Source organism: Panthera onca, chromosome F2 (genome assembly GCF_046562875.1).
Source record: "Panthera onca isolate mPanOnc1 chromosome F2, mPanOnc1 haplotype 2, whole genome shotgun sequence".
Classification (NCBI taxonomy): Eukaryota; Metazoa; Chordata; class Mammalia; order Carnivora; family Felidae; genus Panthera; species Panthera onca.
Window position 1 is genome coordinate 82,939,279 of NC_138356.1, and position 21,733 is coordinate 82,961,011.

A 21,733-nucleotide genomic window follows, 5' to 3' on the forward strand; every position below is an offset into this window, starting at 1 on the left:
CTTTTGAGTGCTCTTCCCAATACTCTGAATTTTGACGTTTTCCCCTTGGGCTGCTGGGAACAGCCCCGTTCCTGGTCTGTTGTGAGTTCTGGCGATTGTTTCTGCTGGGTTTTTTGGGTAGTTCTTTCCCTGGCTTTGGTAGTTTGTTCTCAGATATGGTGCTTGAATCAGTTTTCTGTTGCTACTATGATAAACTACCACGGACTTAGTGCCTTAAATGATGTATATTTATTATCCTAGAGTCCCTGAGAACTTTGGGCTGGAGGCAGTAGGGCCGTGCTCCTTGCTGGGGTCTCTGGGGAGAATCTGTCTCCTGCTCTCTCATGTCGTTGGCACAATTTGGTTCGTTGTGGCTGTAGGACTGAAGTCCCTGTTTCCTTGCTGGCTGTAAACTAAGGCACACGTCCGGCTTTTAGAGGCCACCCAAATTATGTGGTCCAGAGCCTCCTTCCTCTGTCTTTAAAGCCAGCCAGGGGGGTTGAATCCTTCTCACGCTTCAAATTTCTCCTCCTCCTCCTTCCATCTCCTCTCTTTGCCCCGCTGGGAGGGGTTCTCTGCAGTTTAAGGACTTACGTACACCCTTTCGCTCGTCTCACCCACATAAGCCAGGGTAGTCCCCCCACCTCAGGGTCTGTACCCTTAATCCCATCTGCTGAGTCCCTTTTGACATGTAACATAATCACAGGTTCTGGGGGTGAGGACATAGGCATCTTCGGGGACATTACTCTGCTGCCCAGCACTGACCAGTAAGTCCGCCAGGACCCTCTGCAGATCTCTGGAGTTCTCTGTGGTGCTAGAGTCTATAGACTGGCGGGACCTAGGTCTCCCAAGATGCTCCCAGTTGTCTCAAGCCAGGGGTATTGCCGGGTCCCGGTGATTCCTCCTCAGCCTGGATGCACCCTCCGGGCCGTGAGCTGGAGTGGCTACAGGGCTCCTGTCCTTCATGTCCTGACGTCTGTCACCCTGAGAACTGCAGTTCCATATGTTTCGTCCAGCTTTTTAGTGGTTTGGGTCAGGAGGGCAGTTGGTCCGTTACTCCCGTCTGGGCTGGGAGCTGAAGCCTCTCACGCTTATTGCTTACTCTTTGCTCCTGTTTGAGTTGGGTGCACGTGGCCTTTTGTACTTGTAGGAAGAGCGTTTCGAACTTGGAATTTGAGTTGGTTTAACCCTGTTTCTTCCTGGGTAGTGGAGATAGGCAGCCGTGTCCCCTCTGGGGACAGCCGCTTGTCTCGTAGACGCAGACCAGGTCTAGGCATCGGGATTTGGGTTCTGTCTGAGCATGTGTCGCCACTGCCTTTGAGAAGATCTTTGGATTCTTTCTGGAACCTGCTGCCAGCATACTTCATACCCTGCCTGATGGCTGCGACCTTTCAGCCCTTCGTCCTTTGTGGGTTTGGGTTTTTTTGCCGCCTTCTTGCTCTGCCACAAGTGAAATGTGTGTTTCTGTTTCTTGTTTTCCTTGTTACTTTTAGATGCTTTCCAGGAAGAAAGGGGAAACCCCTTGCTGATGCCAGCGTCTTTGAACCAGTGTCTTCTCCTTCTGCTTTCTCTCTGCCTGGGATTCCTGGAGATTTCTGGTTTGCTAATTTTGTCTTGTTTTCTAGTGTTCTTGTGGGTTTATTCTTTTAAAACTTGCATCTTTGGGGTACCTGGCTGGCTCAGTCGTGGAGCACGGGACTCTTGATCTCGGGGCTGTGAGTTTGAGCCCCATGTTGGATGTAGAGATGACTTAAAAGTAAAATCTTTTTAAAAATTGAAAAAAAGTACTTGGCATCTTCTCTGGTCATCTCATTGAGGTTTTGGTGGGACACGTGTGTGTGCTTGGGCCGGTCTGCCCTCCTGGGCATGTGTGGTGTTGTCACTCACTTATAATTCTGCCACCATTCGCCCCGGGATTTCTCACTTCCTTCCTTCCCGTGTTCGTAGCCAGATGAGTGTCCTCTTGCTTGGTTAGGGCCAGGTCATGGCACCTCCTCTCTCGCCTCTGTCCTTTTGTGGATGAGAGGTGATCAGGGGAGGGTCCAAGATGGAGGTGACCCATCGAGGGGCGGTGGGATTGCCAGCTCACGGAAGACATCAGTGTTAGAAAGCCGTCAGCTACAGCGCCGAGGGCCTGAGGTCCCTCTGACCTTATAGGACCTTGGAGAGTGTGACGTAGGTCCTAGCGTGGCCCTGCGCTGAAGAGGCAGGGGCATTTGCCTACTGGTGGGTTTTATTCTCGGGGCCCATCTGCTGCAAGGGCTGCCTCGAGGCGTGTAGTGCCTGAAAGCCACATCTCTCAAATGCCAGGGGCGGTTTGGATGGTTGGTTTCCTCTGCCAGTGAACCCGCCAGACCCCATGCTGCCCTTCCAGCGTCTCTCGTTGTGCTAGAATTCTCAGGCACGGGGTGTCAAGCCTGTGGTCACCTGCCTTGTCCTTGGCTCTCGGGAACAGGTTTCCCTGCTGTGCACAGACTGCGGGTGACGGGTGACGTCAGCCTCGTGCGCGCCCTCTCTCGTTTACAGAGTGACAGAGGCTGCTGTAGGTGGAGTCGGGGGGCACATCTGCCCCTCTCACCGTGCGGGCTCACGTCACCCTGGCCGGGCTGCCAGGTGCGGCAGAGGGGAGCTGGGAACCGTGGAGGGAGGCGCCTTCTGCCCTCCGTGACCGCCATACGCCGTGCGCCAGATGGCTCCCTCACGAGAAGGCACTGATGTCCTGTTTCACGCCTGTTTTTTTAAGCTTATTTATTTATTTTTGAGACAGAGAGGGAGAGAGTGTGTGAGCAGGGGAGGGTCAGAGAGAGAGGGAATCCCAAGCAGGCTCTGTGCTGACAGCACAGATGTGGGGCTCAATCCCATAAATCGTGAGATCATAACCTGAGCTGACATCAAGAGTCGGCCGCTTACCCGAGCCCCCAGGCGCCCCTGAAATCATGGTTTGTACAAACACAGTGACGGCCTGTAAACCGAGGACTCTTTCGGTTTACATGTGTTTTCGGTTACTCCAGGTTTGAGAAGAAGCTGCCCGAGCTGACGCCGGTGAGGCGGCCGAGATGGCAGAGCCCTACGTGAAGAGTGAGTGAGTGGGCTGGGCAGGGACATGGGGCAGTGGAGCGCCTGCCAGCTTGGAGTTTGGGACCCGGCCGAGCGTGGCGTTGAGTGAACGGGCTCTGAGGGAGGCGCTGTCGCATGGCATGAACAGGCTCTCTCCAAGCTCTCGGTAAAGAAAAGAAGACGAGGCCGTTGTCTGCGTAGCTGCTGAATCAGAAGGGGCCGACCGGGCTGCAGGCTCTGTGTGGTGTGGGGAGTGATGTCTGCCGGGTGAAGGGGGCTTTGTGCTCTGAGTAGGGGAGCCCTGTGCCTCTGCCCCTTTCTACACAAGACCTGGGTCCAGCAGCCGCCCTGTCCCTGCCCCCAGGGCCGGCGGTTTGCTGAGGCGAGGGGAGAGAGAGACGTCCTTGCCCCACAGAGCGCCTCCCCCAGGAGTGAGGATCCATAAGCGCCGTTCGCCGGCCCCGGGCCCCGGGTTCTGGGGACACTGAGGATGGCAGGGTCCTGTCCGGGGGCACCGAGCCGGAGGGGTCTGGCTCTGAGTGTGGAGCATCGACCGGCAGGGATGGGACGGTGGAGAGTTGTCTCTGGGGGCAGGTGGCAGACCTCAGGCGCCGCCCGGTGTGGGGCAGATGGCCACCTAGCCCTGAGTCGATAACACCTGCCTTTTACAGCAGCCACGGTCGGGGTGGGCGGGGCACGAAGCAAACACAGCCCGGGACGGAAGGTCAGGGGTTAGCCAGGGTGGCCTCGGAGCAGCCGGCCAGTGGGTCCCAGACAGAGACCCTGGCAAGCAGGCTGGAGGGAGGCAGTGTGTGTGCGCAAGAGTGCCTCGGGTGTGTGCGGCCGAGGTGTGCAAGGTGGCCAGGCGGTGGGGCCTGGGGGAGGTTGCTGGGGCAACGGGAAAGTACAGGGGTCGGGGAAGGGTAGGCGTCCTCCGACTCACAGGCCGAGGCGGTGGCTGGCGGGGTCGGCCGGGCCTGAGCACGCACGCCGGCCTTTGTCTCTGTAGAGCTGTGCACCATCCTGCTGGAGGCCATCACCGACAAGGACCCTCTGGTGCAGGAGCAGGTCTGTGGCGCCCTGTGCGCCCTCGGAGAGGCGCAGCCAGCGGAGGTGCTCCGAGCCTGTGAGGAGTACCTGTGGCGGCACGAGAAGGTATTCCCTGCCCGTGGCTGGCGGGTGTCGGGGGGTGAGCCGCTCCTCTAGGCGCTCCGGGGCCCTTGGGGCGGCGTCTGTAGGGGAGCGGTGGCTGCAAAGCCGGGGTCCCGGTTGCTGTGAGTGGAAAGCCGCCCCTTCCAGTCCAAGTCCCCCCGACATGGGGCATTTCCAGGACACGTGAGCCGCCTCAACTTGTGGCCCGTGGGTCCGTCCCGTCGCGGGGGCACCGGGTGGGCACGTCAGGCGGTCAGCCGCACAGCATCCAGCTGCTCGCAAGCCCGGGCTGTGTTGCCGTCCCCGCTCACTCGCTGGCTCGAGGACGGACGGCTCTCCTCGCCGGGGTCTGTGCCGTCCCCCGAGGGGGAGAGAGCAGGCCGCTCGCCGTCAGGGACCGCAAGAGGAACGGGTGGACGAGCGCGTGAGGGAGGGTGGAAGGCGTTCGAAGGGGGGCCGCCCGCGGAGCCCGGGCCCTCTCCCTCGCCGCCCTCCCTCGGACCGCGGCCCCCCCCCCCCCCCCCCCCCCGTGCTGGCCGTGCCCGGGGCAGCCCTGCAGGGACGCGGGCGTGCCCGTCGGTGCCGCAGAGGAGGCCGGGAGCCAGCTCTCTGTTCCGGAGTCGCCGCCGGCCCCGGGTCTGAAGTGGTTGTGTGCCAGCTCTAGTTGTTCTCGGTGTGCTTTGGGGCCTTCCTCGGAGGGAGAGGCACTTTCACAGCCTTAAAAGACCAGTTTTCCTCGTGTTTGATCTAATACTTTGAGGCGGAAAAGGGGATCTCTGTACGGCGGGAGCTACTTCTCTCTCGTGGGACCGCCATCTCCTAGGCAGTAGGTCAGTCCCACCGGGCGGCCACTGAGCTGATCATATGACAGCTTAGGGCCACCCCCCCCCCCCCCATCCCAGCTTTGGCTCTCTTAGCCTTTCTGGCCTTTTATGTGCGCGTGGGCACACTAGGGCTGCCCGTGGGGACTGCATAGAGCGAGTGGGGAGAGTGCACGCTCGTGCTCGGGCGCTGTGCGTGTCCACCGCGGCTCTTCCGTGGCTTCGTGGAGTTTCCCGCTGCTCACGTGCCGGGCGCTGGCCCTTCCGTGTGTGGCTGAGAGCCTTTGTGATTGTTAGCGACCCATACGCAGCAGCAAGACGTCGTGGGCTTCCTTCTGGCCGTTTTCTAGCTCATCTAGGATTTTGCACTTCTTCCAGCCTTTTTGGTTTCTTTCGCCACTTTAAGAAGAAAGCTCTCCCTTTCACGTTTGCGTGTTGCAGTAAAAGTATATGAAGTGGGAAGTTCTGTCCTCTCGACTGAGCTCCTCGCCAGGCACCTCTCTCTGCCCCTACGCCGCCCCCCCCCCCCCGCCCCCAGGTCTTGCCACCTGCCTGGCATCCTCACACCGTGCGTTATGGGGTTTCACCTCCCGCTGACTCCCTGGAAGACGCGTGGGCGGGGCGCACACGGGGACAGACCGTCCCTGCACGGTGGCTCTCAGGCCCATGGGCGGGAAGTGGCTGACGGAACAGAGGCAGAAGTAGTCGTCTGGGTCGGCCAGGGTCACTCCAGCACGAGCAGGCTTGGGTCTCTCACAGTTCCGGAGGCCGGGAGTCCGAGATCACGGTGCCGGCAGGTTCTGTGTGCCGTGGGGACCCGCTTCTCATTTTATAGGCGGCCTTCTCCTCACCCTGTCCTCACACGGCAGAGGGGAGGAGGGAGCTCTCTGGAGCCTCTTTAGAAGGCACTAATCCCACCCCTGAGGCTGCACCCTCCTGACCTGCTCGCTTCCTGAAGACCCACCTCCCAATACTGTCACCTTGGGGTTAGGTTTCAGCACAGGCATTTTGGGGAGACCATTTGTAGCAATAGTAAAATCAAACTTTGAACTGGTAACTAAAGGTTTTCTTCTGTTTGTTCTCTTTTTTTTGGCTGGTTTCAACTTCATGCATTCGTGTCTGGTTTTCTCTAGAATCCCATCCTAACACAAGGGAGGTTTTTCGTTTGTTTTTTACACGTTTGTTTATTTATTCCGAGAGAGAGACGTGTGTGAGAGTTTACTTGGCGCTGAGTTATTCTGCTAGGGGTTGAAATCCCAGCATGCTCAGCAGCGAGTCGACTCCTCCACTGACCCAGGTCAGGACCTTAGACGGGTGCTGGTAGTCACCTCATGCATTGGGACCATGTGGTGACTGTCTGACCTTGGCGTCCCATGGCGAAGGTCCTTCCTGCAGATGACCCGGCGCGGGTTCTTGAGCAGCTCTTGAGCAGAACCGGTCAGTGCTAGGGGGAGAGGCGGGACGATGGGCTCGCTGGCAGCACATCAGAGTGTGGAGCCGGCCCCAGCGCGGTTCCCGCCCTGCTCAGGTGACAGGGCCGTGGCTTTATCACCGCGTGCCGTGGAGCACTACATCTTGTTCTGATGGGGCTAGCGTTCTGCCCGTTGAACTTTAAGAGCAATGTAAAATGGAAACAGAAAACCTTTTTCTTTAAAAATAGGCGACCGTTGCAATCCCTATCAAAATCCCGGGGATGGTTTTTGCAGAAATAGAAAAAGACATCCTAAAAGTCAGACGAAACCTCAAGGGATCCTGAATAGCCAAAACAGTCTTGAAAAAGAACAAAGCTGGGGACTCACACTCGTTGACTTCAAGGCTTACTACAGGGCCGCTGGAGCCGAACACCACGGTGGAGACCGGCCGAGAGACGGACAGAGAGACGGGGCAGAGAGACAGGCGGAGAGATGGGGCAGAGAGACAGGCGTAGAGATGGGGCAGAGAGACGGGCGTAGAGACGAATGCAATAGAGTCGAGAGCCCGGGAAAAACCTTTGTGTATGTGGTCAAATGAATTTGGACGCAGTTTATCGCCCAGAGAACAAAACCTAACCCTGGAGCTTTCCCCCGGGAATCTGAGGCAGGTGTCGTGGGATCTGTTCGTCGATCTAGAGGTGTTTGCCATCTGCGTTGGCTCTTTTCAGGAACAAAAATCGTGCCCACGGGTGGGCCCCACAGTGCAGGAGGCTGCTGGTGGCCTCCGTGGGAGGGAACCCCTGCTTTTACAGAGCTCCCTCCACCAGCCCAAGTCGCCTCTCTTTCTGGCCCCTTTTCCTCTGGTCGCCCAGGCTCGCTCCTGTCCCGGCACAGACCAGGGCACCACGTGCTGCCGTGTGTGCCGACCCCCCTCCGCCTGGATGCCCCGCTCCTGGGGGCGGGAGGTCCTCACGGGAAGGCCGGTCTTGGTCTTTCCCTGCCGCCTGCGTGTTTCTTGCCCTCCCCCGGTCTCTGTGAGCGCCCCGGGGCTCCTGGCCCGATGGAGCCTCTCCCTTGGCTGCGCCCTGCTCTGTTCACCTCACCTCTGCTGCGGTCTGTCCTTGCAGCGAGGCACTTTGGCTTCCTGGCCCCGGACCCCGCTCCCAGCCGTCACCACACGTCCTCAGTTGAGGCGAGGATGAGTGCCAGGTGGGGCCACGGCTGCCAGGTGCCGACGAGGCCTGTGTCCGGGCGGGTGGAGGGCCCACCCGGAGCAGGGGAGGAACCCTAGGACGGCCGGCAGTGCCATCGTTTTACCGCCCAGCCTCAGCCCCCGGGGCGAGGTCGGAAGCGTGGGGAGGGGTGTGACAGACAAGGCCCCCTCGGGGCGGGGCGTGCCTGAGTGAGGAGAGGGCCTGTCAAGCAGTCTCCTCTGACCCGTCTCCCTGGGGAGCCCCAAAACTTCCTGGCGGCAGCAAACTCTGTTGTGATAGGACCTCTCGGGGCAGGAGAGCTTCTGGCCGGGAGACCCCGGCCGCAGCACGAGGGCCACCAACTGTTTACTGTGGGTGTTGCACAGAACACTCCTGGCACCTGCTGACGACCTCGTGCCCTCACCCGCTTCTCACGGTCCTTTCCTGTGCGAGGCCCTGAGAGTCTGGGGGCATGAGGAGTGGCCAGGCGTGCCCTGACCTCCTGCGTTGGGGCCGCCAGGGGTGACTGTGAGTTGAGTCAGCCCTATAGAGAAAGCAGGCGTCAGCAGGCTGCCTGGGTGCGAGCTCCCCTTCCAGGACCTTCCTCGATGGTTTCTCTGGTCAGTTGGCACATCCTTACCGGACGATGATCCTGAGGGCCATGGAGACGGTCGTGAGCAGTCACATCAGTGACCTGGACAAGGACATGGCCAGGGCTGTCATCTTCCTGGCCTCCAGCGAGATGACCAGGGTGAAGGTATGGGGGGCACCTGCCTGCTCGGGGAGGGGAGCTTCTTTCCTAGGACTCTGAGCCGTGCGCATTGGGAACGTGGGCTCGCATCTGGCTGCCTTGGGCCGGCCGCCCCTTCCTGCACACTGAGTGCCCTGCTGGGATGGGGAGGCCCGCCCATAAGTGTAGAGGTGGAGCTGGAGCAGAGACAAACTTCTGGAACTGTCAGGGCAGATGCAAGGGCACCGGTGCCGGCCCCCCAGCGTGAGGAGGACGTTGCCAGGCTCTGCGCGGAGCCGGCTCCGGGTGGCAGCACTTTCCTCTCCCTGCAGGTGGAGGGGGGAGCAGGGGATACTGGGGGAGGGGGCTGGGGAGAGTTCTCTAGCAGGTGCTCACGGGGAGCCTGAGAACAGGGCACGATGTCCCATTGTTGCTTCTTGGGCAATTTCAGGGTGAGGTCCTGTGTCCCTTGCTTGATCGGGGCATCAGTGCACGTTTTCGGGGCGGGGGGTACAGGACTTGGTGTGTGACTGGCAGCAGGCTGCCAGCAACGTCCTGGTGGCTGTTGGGAAGCAGTTCATCGGCCTGGTGATGGAGGAGGTGCTGAGCAAGTTCCAGCCTGGGGCCCTGCCGCACTACTTCGTCGTGCAGACCCTCGCTAACCTGGCGGCTTCCAACGGTAGGTTCCGCCTGGCCTGCCCCCACCGGCATTCCGGAGCGAGTGGGGGGGCCCTCTCCACCACTTGCCCCAGGCCGTGTGGCCGGGGGGCATGGGGCGGGCGCACGGCGGCCAGGCCAGGTGAGGCGGGGGCTCCCTGACGCCCCCCCCCCCCCCCATTTTGCAGTGTTCGGCATGGTGCCCTTCCTGACGTCCATCCTGAGCACCATGCTCCCCATGCTGGGCATGGCCAAGCACGATACGACGAGGGTGGCGTTTTGCTGTGGTAAGATGGGGTCTCCGGGGCGGGGGCTGGGAGCCGCCTGCCCGCCCCTTGGGTCTGGGGAGGGTCATGAGTCCTCTGGGCTGCAGAGGAGGGCCGAGCGGCCCTGGGTGACTGCGGACGTGTGGGCGGGCGGGCACTGCTGCAGGCGGGGACTCGGCCTGGGCGTCCGGCTGCTTCTGTCTGCTGGCAGGGGCCCCTGTACCTCACAGTGCGGTTCCCCGAGGCCGGGACACTTGCGGGGGTGCGAGAAGAAACCTCCCCAGAGCCGCAGAGACTTCCCACATCTCTCCCTGCTCAGTACTGGGCATCTCCGAAAGGGGTCCTTACTCCCCTCCCTCCCGGGTCTGCTGCCCTCTGTGCACTCAGCAGGGACGGCTTCTCAGGGCGGGGTCCGTGCACGGTGTGGAGGGGGTGTGGGGGGATGGCTCCTCGCGGCGGGCCCTTCGAGGCAAGGGAGGCGCTCCTGTTGGGAGGAGGGCAGAGGGTCCTGAAGCGTGGAAGGTGCCGTGGGCGGCTGCGCCCACATTGCGTGGCTTCCTCTGGAACGCCCGCAGCCCTGGCACTGAGGGGGGAGCAGGGCTCCGGTTAGGAGGGTCCTCGGTAAGGGAAGGGTGTGGTGACTGGACAGGGTCAGGGCACCTGGAGCTCAGCTGAGGGCTTGTCGGGTATTTGCCGGCCGGCCTGCTGCCCCCACTCCCTGCCGTGTACTTGGGGGCGACTGGGGCCTTTCACAGCAGCATACTGGAGCCCGGGGCCCTCGTCCGCCCCGCTCGCGGGGGCTTCGGATCCTGGGGCCCCGGGGAGGGGCTCCAGCTCTTGCCGGCCGTCCTTACGGCCCCTCGCTCCCATGTCCCTTGTCCCTGCCACGGCCTCCTTCCTGTCTTCTTCTCACGCGCTCCTCCCACCGCGGGTGATGGCAGACTCCCCAGGTTAAACTGTAGGAACCCTCCTTGACCCGGTTTCGGGTAACGAGAATTTTCGTCAGGGTCCTGGGAGAGCCGAGCCGGGGATTCCCCCCGGGCTGGGTGGCAGAGCAGGACCCAGAAGGTGGGGCGTGGGGATGTGTTTGCAGGCGCTGGAAGCAAGGGGGGGTGGGGAGCTGGGAGGTCACCTAGGACGGCGCATCCAGGCTGGAGGGGGAGTAAGGAGACCCCGCGTCGCAGCCGAGGGCTCCTCGGGAAGGACGCAGCTCCATCCCTGCAGCTGCCGAGGCCGCGAGCGGGGGGCCGGCCCGAGGTGCCGAAGAACCGACCCTTCTAATGCCACTGACGGTTTTTACCGCGTCCGTCGTGTGTGAGCAGCGTTCGCTCTGCGCCGGACGTGCTGTCTGCAGGGCACGCGGTGCTCTCCGCTGACCGACGCTCCCCCCCCTGCCGTTGGAGGAGGGAGCGGCCCTTCCCGCTGGCATGGTGGGCCGTGAGTGGGCCGAGGCCTCCCGTGTCCGCTGGCCCGGGGCCACGAACAGAAGTTGGTGCCCCAGGGTCCTTCCCGGTTGCGTCTGCTGACGCTGTGGCTGGAGGGAGAAGAGCCAGAACGCCCGGAGGTGGAGACGGCGTCCCCCGGACAGCCGGTGCGCGGCCAGCCTGACCACACCGTGTGGCACTGACGGCGGCCCCGGATTGCTGCCCGCGACCAGCGTCTCCCAGAGCGACGGCGGCAGCAGCATAAACAGAGCTCCAAGACCTGGGCGAGCAGACAGTCCAGGGAGAAGAAAACGGGCACGAAAGACCAGGCATGATGACTCCCTCGGGGGGTGAGGTGAGAGCAGGGCGTGTTGCCCGGAAGTAGCCGCATTCAGGGAGCACAGCTGAGCTTCTCGGGGTCAGAGAAGCGACGACAGATGGCAGCGAGAATGGAAGAGAAGGTCGAGGAACGCCCCAGAAAATAGAGCACAAATGCGGACCTGGAAAGTGGGAGACAGAGGAGGAAGGGGTGGCAGGCCAGGCCATGAGGCCTCATTCAAGTAACAGACACCCTGGAGCCGCGGCTTCCAGAAGGAAGGGACCTCCCAGCGTCCACACCAAGACACTTTGGTGGGGAAAGTGGTCCGAGAGGACACGGAGGAGTGGGACGGCCTTCTCCCCCGCCGGCACCTTGCCCCCGGCTGTCTGAGTGGCGCGGCCCTGTCGGGCATGGCGGGGGGAGACCCGGGGTGCCGGCAGGAGGTAGAGGTTGGTCGGTGACCCCTGCCTGGAGAAGCGGAAGGCCCCGAGGGAAACGAAGCCGGTATGAAGTGAGCTGGCCGCCCCGGCGTTGTTAGCAGGGGGAAGACCAGCTGTGCGCGCTTCTGGAGGAGAGGGGCCGGTATGCGAGAACTGCCCTTCTACCCTAGGTGTGTGTGTGCATAACGGATTAAAAAGTAAAACCTAGTAACAATCTGGGGGGCTCGCTTCCTGCTTCCGGCCACTCTGGCAATAGAGTGGCCCGTTCTCCTGAAACGCCTCGCTACAAGGTGCCGAGAGACACAGGTCCGTGAACGGCCTCCCGACTACAGAGCTCAAGGAGGCCAGAGCGTCGGGTGGACAGGGAGGAAGAGGGCCGGGGCTGCGTCCCTCCTCCAAGCAACAGGGGCCGTGCGGCAGGTGGGGACGCGAGGCCTCCTCGTGCTCTGGTGGGGCCGGAGTCTGCCTGGGCCGGACCCTCCAAGAGCCCCTCCTAAGCAGAAGGGCGGCCGGTGGCACAGGAGTGCTCCCTCCGGGAGGCGATTTTCTTCTAAAAGTTGTTGGGGCGCCTGGGTGGCTCAGTCGGCTGAGTGTCCGACTGTGATTTTGGCTCAGGTGCCGATCCCCGGGTCATGGGATCGAGCCCCACATCTGACTCCGCAGTGAGTGTGGGGCCTGCCTGGGATTCTCTCTCCCCGTCTCTCTCTGCCCCTCCCCTGCTCGCACAAGCACTTGTACACATGTGAACTCTCTCTTCCTCAGAAAATTTTTTCTTTAGCTTCTGTGTCTTGGGAACTTGTGGCTGTGATTGCCGTCACATACACACAGGGATCAGGCTTGTTCTCTCTGTCGGACTGGGGAGCCCTGGCTGAGAAGTTAGCTGTGTAAGTGGCCCTGGTGAGAGCCGTGCTGGGCAGGGGATGGTGCAGTGCCCCCCCCCCCCCCAGCTCCTCTGCTACCCTCCTTCTCAGGGCTGTGTGACAGGGGCCTGGCCTCGCCTCTCTCCTCTTATCCCTGTCCTTTCCTTTGGCCCCGGGTTCAGCCCTTGCTGACCACTCGTAGGTCTTCATCTGTGCGCAGACTTACCCACCTGGATGTCCCCAAGCACAGCCACTTTTGTAGACACCACTGTCTCGGCCCGCCCTGCCTCAGCCTGACACTCTGCACCTTCAGTGCCCTCCCACGCCCCCTGCACCCGGGACTTCTGGGCACAGCGACCCTTGCAAACTGTGCATTATTTGTGTCTGTCTGTGAGGGGTGAGGTGGGCACAGCACCTCCTCTTTTTGCCTCGTGGTGGGCGCTGTGAACCGAGGCCGTTCGGGGACGTCGGTGTCTGTGCCAGTTCTGTGTGGCTGCTGTCACACAGTGTCACTTAGAAATGCAGGGCGCCTGGCCAGCTTGGTCAGTGGAGCGAGTGACTCTCGATCTCAGGGTTGTACGTTCGAGCCCCACGTTGGATGTAGAGATTACTTAAAAATAAAATCTTTGAAAGAAAAAGAGAAACGTATTCTTACGGTTCTGGAGGCCAGAAGCCTGAGATCAAAGTGTTACTCAGAGCCCTTCCTGGGGGCTCAGAGGGAGACTCTGTTCCTTGTCCCTCCCCCAGCATCTGGAGGTGGGCCCCAGACTGTGCCCTGCTGTCACTCTGCCATCTTCTTTGTGGTCTGTGTGCTCTCTTCCCGAGACACGGTCGTGTTGGATTTACGGCCCACCCTACCCGACACGGTCACATCTTATGTAGTTATCCCTGCAGAGATCCTCGTTCCCAGAAAAGGCCCCTTCCTGAGATTCTGGGACGGACGTGGATGTGGAGGGACCCTCCATGCCGGCATAGTCCCGGAGCCCCGCACTTAGCCCCGGTCTCGGGAAGGTGTCCTGCCGGGGGGGGGGGGGGGGGGGGGGGGGGCGTTAGAAGGGGCGGCGGTGCGGGCGTATCACAGCCACCCGCCCTGTGGTAGCTCTGCAGCACTTCAGCGAGAGCACCCTGGAGTACCTGGCCAACCTGGACCAAGCCCCAGACCCCACGGTCAGGAAGGACACCTTTGCCACTGACATCTTCAGTGCCTACGACATCCTCTTTAACCACTGGCTACAGAGCCGTGAGGCCAAGGTACAGCCTCTGCAGTCCGTCGGAACGCGTGGCCTCACCCTGCCGGCTGCCGTCTCCCGCCCCTGAGCTCGGCCCACCTCCACGAGGCCTGAGCCTCTTGTGCCCTTTTGCAGGCTTTGGGGGAGGGGACTGCGGGGAGGGGGGTGGAGACAGCTATGGACACATGCTTCCCGGTGCCCGGTCCGTGTCCCCTCCCCCACCCCCCACCCCGGCTCGGGAGGTGGGAGCCTCATCAGGGAGCGGAGGTGTCCTGTGTGAGGTCTTCCCAGAATATGGCTTGTTTCCTGCCCTCCGACCCCACTCTGCCCGGAGGCTCCCGGACCGCCCGGGTAGCGGGCTGAGCCGAGGCGTGACGAGTCCCCCGTGGGTGTTGCCTTCACGGCCTCCCCGGCCTGGCCACCGTCCAGACCCTGGCCATGGTCGCTCTGGCCTCTCTGCCTTCGGACCCCTTTCGCCCCCCCTGGTCCACAGGGTGCCCGGGGTTTCCTCGTTCCGACCCTGGGTTCTTGGCGAAGGCCTCTTGCCTTTCCGCTCGGGGCACCTCCCAGCGTTGCCGTGCTGGTTTGGACGTGAGCATCATTTGCTGTCTCCTCGCAGCTCCGGCTCGCCGTGGTGGAGGCTCTGGGGCCCATGAGCCACCTGCTGCCCAGTGAGAAGCTGGAGGAGCAGCTCCCCAAGCTGCTGCCGGGGGTCCTGGCCCTCTACAGGAAGCACGCCGAGACCTTCCACGTGTCCAAGGTGCGCGCCTGCACGCCGCGGCCTGTGCAGAGCTCTGTCCACCGGCCGGTGCCCACCTGGCTCAGGTGGGAGGGTGTGGACACCCCGGAGGGGAAGCGCAGAGAGCGCTGTTGGACTCAGTGGTGGGTGGGGCCCAGGCACGTTTCTGCTCACTGCCCTGCCCTGCCCTGCCCTGCCCAGGGCACCTTCACCTTGGCCTTACCCCAAGTCCGTGCCGCCGTTCTGAGCCTTCTCCTCCTGTCTTTGTTCTTGACGTGGAGGTAGGGATTCCTTATTTGAGCCCTGAGGTGGGGTCTTTATGGCCAGGAGGTGGGGCTGGGGGGTTTGACATAGGCCCCGATGGCCTCTCTCCTCCCCGTCTTGAGCAGAGCCTGGGCCAGATCCTTGAGGCTGCGGTGAACGTGGGCAGCCGCACGCTGGAGGCCCAGCTGGACGCGCTCCTGGCTGCTCTACACGCTCAGGTAGGATGCGCAAGGGGGCAGGACGTGGAGGGGCCGGGGGGCAGGGGCGGGGCGGGGCAGGGGTCGCACCTGAGACGGGGCAGGCTGGGGCTCCTGGGGCGGGTACAGGAGGGCATGCTGGGGGGAGGGGCGCTGGGGGCAGGGACCCTGGGACAGGGGCGCTGGGGACGCACTGTGGATGGGGCTGGTATGGCAGGGACGGGGGTTCTGGTCTGCTGAGGCTTGCAGGCAGCAAGAGTGGGATGGGTGGTCCAGCCCAGTAGTGCGGAAGCCAGGGTGTTCTCTGAGTCGTGGGTGTGGGCCTAGCTGAGAAGAGAGCCTGTGGGGAAGAAGGAGTGATGGTCTGTGGAGAAGGGGTTGAAAGGGAAACACAAGTAGACCACAGCTGAGAAGGGAGATACTCGCCTTTCTTAGAGCTGTCCCTTCGTGTCTCTCTGTTGGGTTTTGGGTTTTCCCACATTGACCTGTAGCAGTTACTGGCAGTCTTTTATTGTTCACGTAAAAGTCTTGTTCCTGCTTTGTCCTTCATCGTTTGGCTCCATTTATGGTATGTTCTGCCATGCGAAATCATTTAATGTTTACATCGTCACACGCCTGTCTGTTACGTTCTAACGTAGGTTTTCTTATAGTTAGAAAAGCCTTTTGAATTCTGCAAACTACTTTTCAGATTCTCCCATTTTCCAATGTGCTTGTAGAGTTTAATCCATTTGGAATTTATTTTAGGGAAACACTGAGAGTCCAGTTTCATCTTTTTTCCAGATGACCACCCTTTGCACCTCTTCTGTTGTGTAACCAAGTGTTCTAAAACTTAGCGTCTTAAGGCAGCAACCGTTGTTATCCACGGTCACTACAGGCCAGGGGCCCGGGCCCAGCTCCTCTGCTCGGCTCTGGCTTGGGGCCTCCCGCGGTCCCAGCTTGAAGGCTCGACCGGGGCCGGGGGGTCTGTTTCCACGATGGTGCCCTCACCTGGCCGTGCGCCGGAGGCCTCCCTCCCGGCTGGTGGCCCTCTCCCCGGGCCGCTCGAGCGTCCTGGCCGCTCGGCAGCTGGCTTTCCCCGGAGGGAGAGCTCCCGGGGAGCAGGTGGGAGGCTGCTGCAGTGCCTTCTGGGACCCGCTGAGTCTCCACAACGGGAATAACGAGGAGGTGCCCGGGAGCCTGGGGCCGAGCCCTGGGGCCAGCGCCTGCACCCACCTTCCCCGCCGTTCTCTGAGAGCTAGCAGGGTCCAGCTCGGGGTGGGGCCTGTGGCTCTGGGGACATGCTCTGCACTGTTGGTCACCTCTTCGTAAGATGGGCTATCCCAAAGAGTTGCCATTGAGCCTTTTGTGCGGAGGCCCTGCTGGTGTCACGACTGTGACCAGGGGGACTGGGATGCTGGGGGTGGGGGAGGGGGGGACCTTCCATGTCACCCGCTGGGACGCAGGGGACCCCAAAGACACATCTGCCCACAGCTTCTTCAGTTTTTGTTTTTGTTTCGTGTGGGGTTTTTTTTCTTTTTTCTTTTTTCTTTTTTTTCATAATTTTGGATGAACCAACACTAGGTGTTTTGGTTTCTAGTACTTTCTATATTCTGGAGATTAATGTTTTCCAGCCTGTGCCCAAAGGAAGTGGGAGGCTGTGTCCTGGCTGCCGGTGGGAAAAGGCGGTTTGAAGGGGCCAAGACTCTCTTCCCTGGAGACCCGAGGGCCTCTGACCACGGGGGCAAGTGCATCCCTGTAGCCCCATGAGAAAGAGCCGGAGTGAGCCGACCGGCCGTGGGGGAGGTAGAGGCCATGAGGCCTGGGTACCGTAGGAGGGACCTTCCCTCCAGGCTAGCTGGGCCCTTGGGAGACGGCAGCATCCCCTGTAACTGCTGCCGTCTGTCCCTTGGAGCAGATCTGTGTGCCCGTGGAGTCGTCCAGCCCTCTGGTGGTGAGCAACCGAAAGGAGGTGTTGCGCTGCTTCACTGTGCTGGGTAAGCCGGCAGCCCACGCGGGGCCATCTGCGGACACGAATGTCTGCTCACGTGGGGGCCGGCGGACCGCTCGTGTGCAGGGGGTGGTGGCAGCTTTGGGCGTGGGTTGGAGGTGAGGAGGCTTCGGTGTGTGGGCTGCAGCCCCCGGGAGGACCCCGGGGCTGGCAGGTGCCAACAGTGAGCAGGGAGCAAAGATTATCACACATGATTATTTGGCTCTGTGCTTGCCCGGCAGCGTGCTGTTCGCCTGACCGCCTGCTGGCCTTCCTGCTGCCCAAGCTCGATGCCAACAACGAGAGGACCCGCGTGGGCACCCTGCAGGTCGTGAGGCACGTCATCAACTCAGCTGGTGAGTGGCCAGTGTGGGCCAGGGCCTGAAAGAGGCAGATAGTGACCATCTTTTAGGTGAAAGGATCTTGCTCCGATTTGTGGACGTTGGCCTTTGATAGGTGGCTGTGGACGCCGGGGCTGGGCCAGGTGCTGGCCGCTCACCCCCAGGCCTGATGTCGCTGTCTGTCACGACGGCCCCTGGGGGGCGGGTGCCGGTCAGGGACACGCGCTGGTGATCTGTGTCCTGGGTGCGGGGCTCTGTGAAGGGTGCGGGGCTCTGTGAAGGGTGCTGTCCTGCAGAATGCCTTGCGATCTGTGTGTGTCTGGCTCCCTCACAGTCACATGGAAGGGTTCGGCCTTCTGCTTCTAAGGTTAATCTAACCAGCAACAGCCTGGACATTTTTCACACCCGAGCTTGTGTTTTCCCATAAGTTTTGGTCGGTGAACACTGGCCATGGGCCACGGTAGGCCCGCAGCCTGCGTTCAGACAGCCCAAGCTGTGAGTGGATTTTTCACGTTAACAGGTCGTAAGAGCAAAGAAGGATATGGCAGAGGTCACATATGTTCCTTGAAGCCTAAGATAGTTTTGTTTCTTTTTTTTTAATGTTTACTCATTTTTTTTTTTTTTAATTTTTTTTTCAACGTTTTTTATTTATTTTTGGGACAGAGAGAGACAGAGCATGAACGGGGGAGGGGCAGAGAGAGAGGGAGACACAGAATCAGAAGCAGGCACCAGGCTCCGAGCCATCAGCCCAGAGCCTGACGCGGGGCTCGAACTCACGGACCGCGAGATCGTGACCTGGCTGAAGTCGGACGCTCAACCGACTGCGCCACCCAGGCGCCCCAATGTTTACTCATTTTTGAGAGAGAGAGGGAGGGAGGGAGAGAAGGAGAGCGTGAGTGGGGGAGGGGCAGAGGATCCAAAGCAGACTCCGAGCCGTCAGCACAGAGCCTGACACAGGGCTCGAACTCAAGAACCGTGAGATCGTGACCTGAGCCAAGGTCAGACACTCAACAGACTGAGCCCCCCCAGGCGCCCTGGCCTAAAATAGCTTCTACTTGGCCCTCTATGGAACAGGTATGCTGACCCCTGTCCCGCGAGGTTCACTGTGGGTCGGTGCTGGGTCACACACCGTGCCTGTGGACCCGGGGCACATCTTATGGAACTTGGAACGATGCCCCTTGGGAAGAGGCAGGGACACGGGAGGACGGTGGCAGCCGGGGCTGCGGCCCAGAGTGTGCCGTGAAGCCAGCAGCGCGCCGACTCCTGGGGGAGGGCTCCTGACCTCGGAGGACGGTGGCGGCCACACAGAACGTGGAGTGCACCCTCCCCTGGTTCCCGCGGCCCCCACGCGAGCCTGGTTTCACTGATCAGGAGGCTGAGGGTGAGGGAGGTGGAGGGACTTGCCTGCCGCTCGGGCCGTGGCCGCAGTGTCGGTGGCGGGACTGGGTGCGGGCGCAACGGCTGCTGTGCGTTCAGATGCTTGGACTTCCCCGCGACTGAGGGCGCTGCCCGTCCTTCGCCGATCGCTCCGCGGCCTTCGTGCTCTCAGACTCTCTTGCGCTCGTGGGTTTTATTTGCGGGTTCCCTCTCTGGGCATTTATGTGCGTGTGTGTGTAAAGAAATAGACTTTGTAAGTCTCAGATGACACCGTTCAAAAGCACGCTTTCTCACTCTGTACTATACCTTAGAGAGTTACTAGCGTCAGCGTGCTTTATTATTTGTATTTTGAAGTGCAGGCCCCGCACCAAACAGCACACGCTTCTGCCGTTCAGCTTAACGAGCCTGTGAGGCCCCGGCCCGGCCCCGCAGGCCTGGAGCCCGGCTCGACTTCTGACATGTGGTGCAGATAGGATCCTGGCACATGAATTGCTTCGTCCCTGGCTTCCGGCCCTCGACACTCTGTCTGTGGGACGTGTTCGTGTGGTGTAGCCCACTCCTTCCCTTTCCGTGAAGTGTTCCAGGGGATCAGTCTATGCTCCACCCCCCCACTGCAGGCAGGTGACGGGCTGTGTCCCGTGGCATCTGTTGTCATGCACGATGCTACCAGGGACGTTTGTCCTGTGCACATTCAGCTGAGTGTGCACGTAGGAGTAGAGTCTCATGTTGTAAGGTACGCATATGTTCAACTCAGTGGATGAAGCCATTCTGTTTAGGGGTGCCTGAGTGGCTCAGTCAGTTAAGCGTCCGACTTCGGCTCGGGTCATGATCTCACAGTTCAAGAGTTTGAGCCTGCATTGGGCTCCTCTGTCCCCCTCTCTCTCTGCACCTCCCCACTCGTTCTCTGTCTCTCTCTCTCTCAAAAGGAAATGAACATTTAAAAAATTAAAGAAGCAAAATGCTGTAATATGACTAAAAAGTTGGGGCCGTAGTTGGATTCCCAGGCACCGTGGTCTGGGAAGCCGTGTCCTGCGTGGGTGGGCACTGCCGTTCCGTCGGACTGGCCACACGTGAGGGTCCTGCCTCTCGCTTTCTTTCCTTGCTGCGTTGTCCCTTAGCCTCGGTTACTGTCACTGAGAAATCTGGTACTCCTTTTCCTCGCAAGCCATTTGGTTTGTTTTGCCTGGATGTCCAAAGGATTTTTATTTTGTTATTCTAAATCCAGAAATTTTATTGACTGTGTTGGCTGTTCTGGGGTGATATTCTGCCCAGATCTGTGAAGTGCCCTTTCAGTACGTAGTTTCGGATCTTATTTTATCTTGGGAGTTTTTTAACAGGCTTTCGATATTCAGCTGTTTCCAGACTCCTCTTTAGCGCCCTGTCAGGTGTGCTGTGTTCTCTTTGCCTCTTTGCCTGCCTTCTGGACTTTTTACATCAAATACTTTAAAGTATTTTGGCCTCTAGTTCCTGTTTTGTTTTTTTCTTCAGAATTTCACTTTCTAGGGACGCCTGGGTGGCTCGGTTGGTTGAGCGTCCAGCTTCGGCTGGAGTCATGATCTCGTGGTTCGTGGGTTCAAGCCCCGTGTCGGGCTCTGTGCTGACAGCTCAGAGCCTGGAGCCTGCTTCGGACTCTGTGTCTCCCTCTCTCTTTCCCTCCCCTGCTCGCACTCTGTCTCTCTCTCTCTCTCTCTCAAAAGTAACTAACATTCAAAAAAAGATTAAAAAAAAAACAACTTCACTTTCTAATATTGAGAACAAATTGCATTCAGTAAAATGCACAAATCTCGGGGCGCCTGGGTGGCTCAGTCGGTTGAGCATCTGACTTCGGCTCGGGTCATGATCTCACGGTCTGTGAGTTCGAGCCCCATGCGGGGCTCTGTGCTGACAGCTCGGAGCCTGGAGCCTGCTCGGGATTCTGTGTCTCCCTCTCTCTCTGACCCTCCCCCACTCATGCTCTATCAAAAATAAATAAACATTAAAAAAAAATTTTTAAAATGCACAAATCTCAAGTGTACAACTTGGTGACATTTTACATGTTGTTCAAGCACGTGACCGTTACTCACACTGTGGAATGTTTCCGGAACCCAGAGTCTCCTCGTGGTTGTTTTCAGACAGCAGCACCTCAACCCTGAATTGATTCTGCCTGTACTGGGATTTCATGTAAATGAGTTCACTACAGCAGGTGACCTTTGTGTCCGTCTTCTCTCCACCAAGCATGATATTTTTGAGATATATTCCGTCATGTCTTGTGAATAAAACATGTTTTTTTGTTAGTGGGTGTGGATCGTTCCCGGTTTGGGGAGATTACGAAGAAGGCTGGTATGAACATTCTTGGACGAACCAGTGTGTGGGCATGTGCGCTCATACCTCCAGGTGTGGAATTTCGGGGCCATGGGACAAGTGCATGTTTAATATTCCTGGAAAGGCCATATGGATTTACCCGATAGTCGCGCTCAGCCATGCGCAGTACACGGGGCGGCGGGCGGGGGGGGGGGCAGGCTGCGGCAACCCCGGCTTCCCGGCCCGCTCTGGTCGTGGCCCGGAGTCTTCATTTTCACCGTTTTGGTGTCTGTGTGGTAGTGGTGCCTCTCCACGGCTCGAACTGGAATTTTCTAAGAGTAGAGTGGGTAAGCATCTTTTCGTGTGCCTGTTGGCCTTCAGATATCTTTTTGGTCCAAGTCTTCTGCCCATTTTAAAACTGGGTTTTTCTGTCTCTGTCCCAAAAATAAATAAAAAAAAAAAAAAAACGTTGAAAAAAAAAAAAATTTAAAGGGGCGCCTGGGTGGCGCAGTCGGTTAAGCGTCCGACTTCAGCCAGGTCACGATCTCGCGGTCTGTGAGTTTGAGCCCCGCATCAGGCTCTGGGCTGATGGCTCGGAGCCTGGAGCCTGTTTCCGATTCTGTGTCTCCCTCTCTCTCTGCCCCTCCCCCGTTCATGCTCTGTCTCTCTCTGTCCCAAAAATAAATTAAAAAAAAAAAAAAAAAAAAAGTTGAAAAAAAAAAAATAAAACTGGGTTTTTTTTTCTTATGGTCATGTCTACGAGCCGTTTGTCAGATCCGTGTAGATGGGGTGTGCCTCCTCCTGGGGTCGGCACCTTTGTGTCTAAGAAGACTCTGGCCTTCCAGAGGATGTGAAGATTCTCTATTTTCTTCTAGGAGCTTTATTGTTTGAACTCGCACATTCAGTTCTTTGATTCATTTCTAATTAATTTTGGGGTATGGTATGAGCTGCAGGGAGCAAAGATTTATCTTCATATGGGCATCCCGTGGCTCCAGCACTGCTTGTGTGAAGACTTTCCTTTCCCCGTCGT

At 59.6% G+C, this 21,733-nt stretch overlaps 1 protein-coding gene and 1 long non-coding RNA gene across 8 annotated transcripts in view; both read left to right on the plus strand.

Annotated features, from left to right (window-relative positions):
* Nucleotides 1-21,733, plus strand: part of MROH1 (maestro heat like repeat family member 1) — a 62,906-nt gene that overhangs the window by 8,004 nt on the left and 33,169 nt on the right. For 4 of the 7 annotated variants that reach the window (XM_081792103.1, XM_081792098.1, XM_081792104.1 and 1 more), the window contains exons 2-11: nt 2,991-3,057; nt 4,046-4,191; nt 8,240-8,371; nt 8,861-9,023; nt 9,190-9,288; nt 13,410-13,561; nt 14,159-14,299; nt 14,668-14,760; nt 16,634-16,712; nt 16,948-17,061. In XM_081792103.1, the coding sequence (XP_081648229.1) occupies nt 3,036-3,057; nt 4,046-4,191; nt 8,240-8,371; nt 8,861-9,023; nt 9,190-9,288; nt 13,410-13,561; nt 14,159-14,299; nt 14,668-14,760; nt 16,634-16,712; nt 16,948-17,061 (1,141 nt within the window). In that variant the 5' untranslated portion in view covers nt 2,991-3,035. Of the gene's footprint in view, nt 1-1,472; nt 1,578-2,990; nt 3,058-4,045; nt 4,192-8,239; nt 8,372-8,860; nt 9,024-9,189; nt 9,289-13,409; nt 13,562-14,158; nt 14,300-14,667; nt 14,761-16,633; nt 16,713-16,947; nt 17,062-21,733 lie in introns of all 7 variants that reach the window. The other 3 variants (XM_081792100.1, XM_081792099.1, XM_081792101.1) reach the window with 1 other exon arrangement.
* LOC145713414 (uncharacterized) lies at nt 9,295-12,948 on the plus strand. Its single transcript, XR_014136510.1, has 2 exons — nt 9,295-12,334; nt 12,493-12,948. It is a non-coding gene; the product is annotated as an uncharacterized LOC145713414 (long non-coding RNA).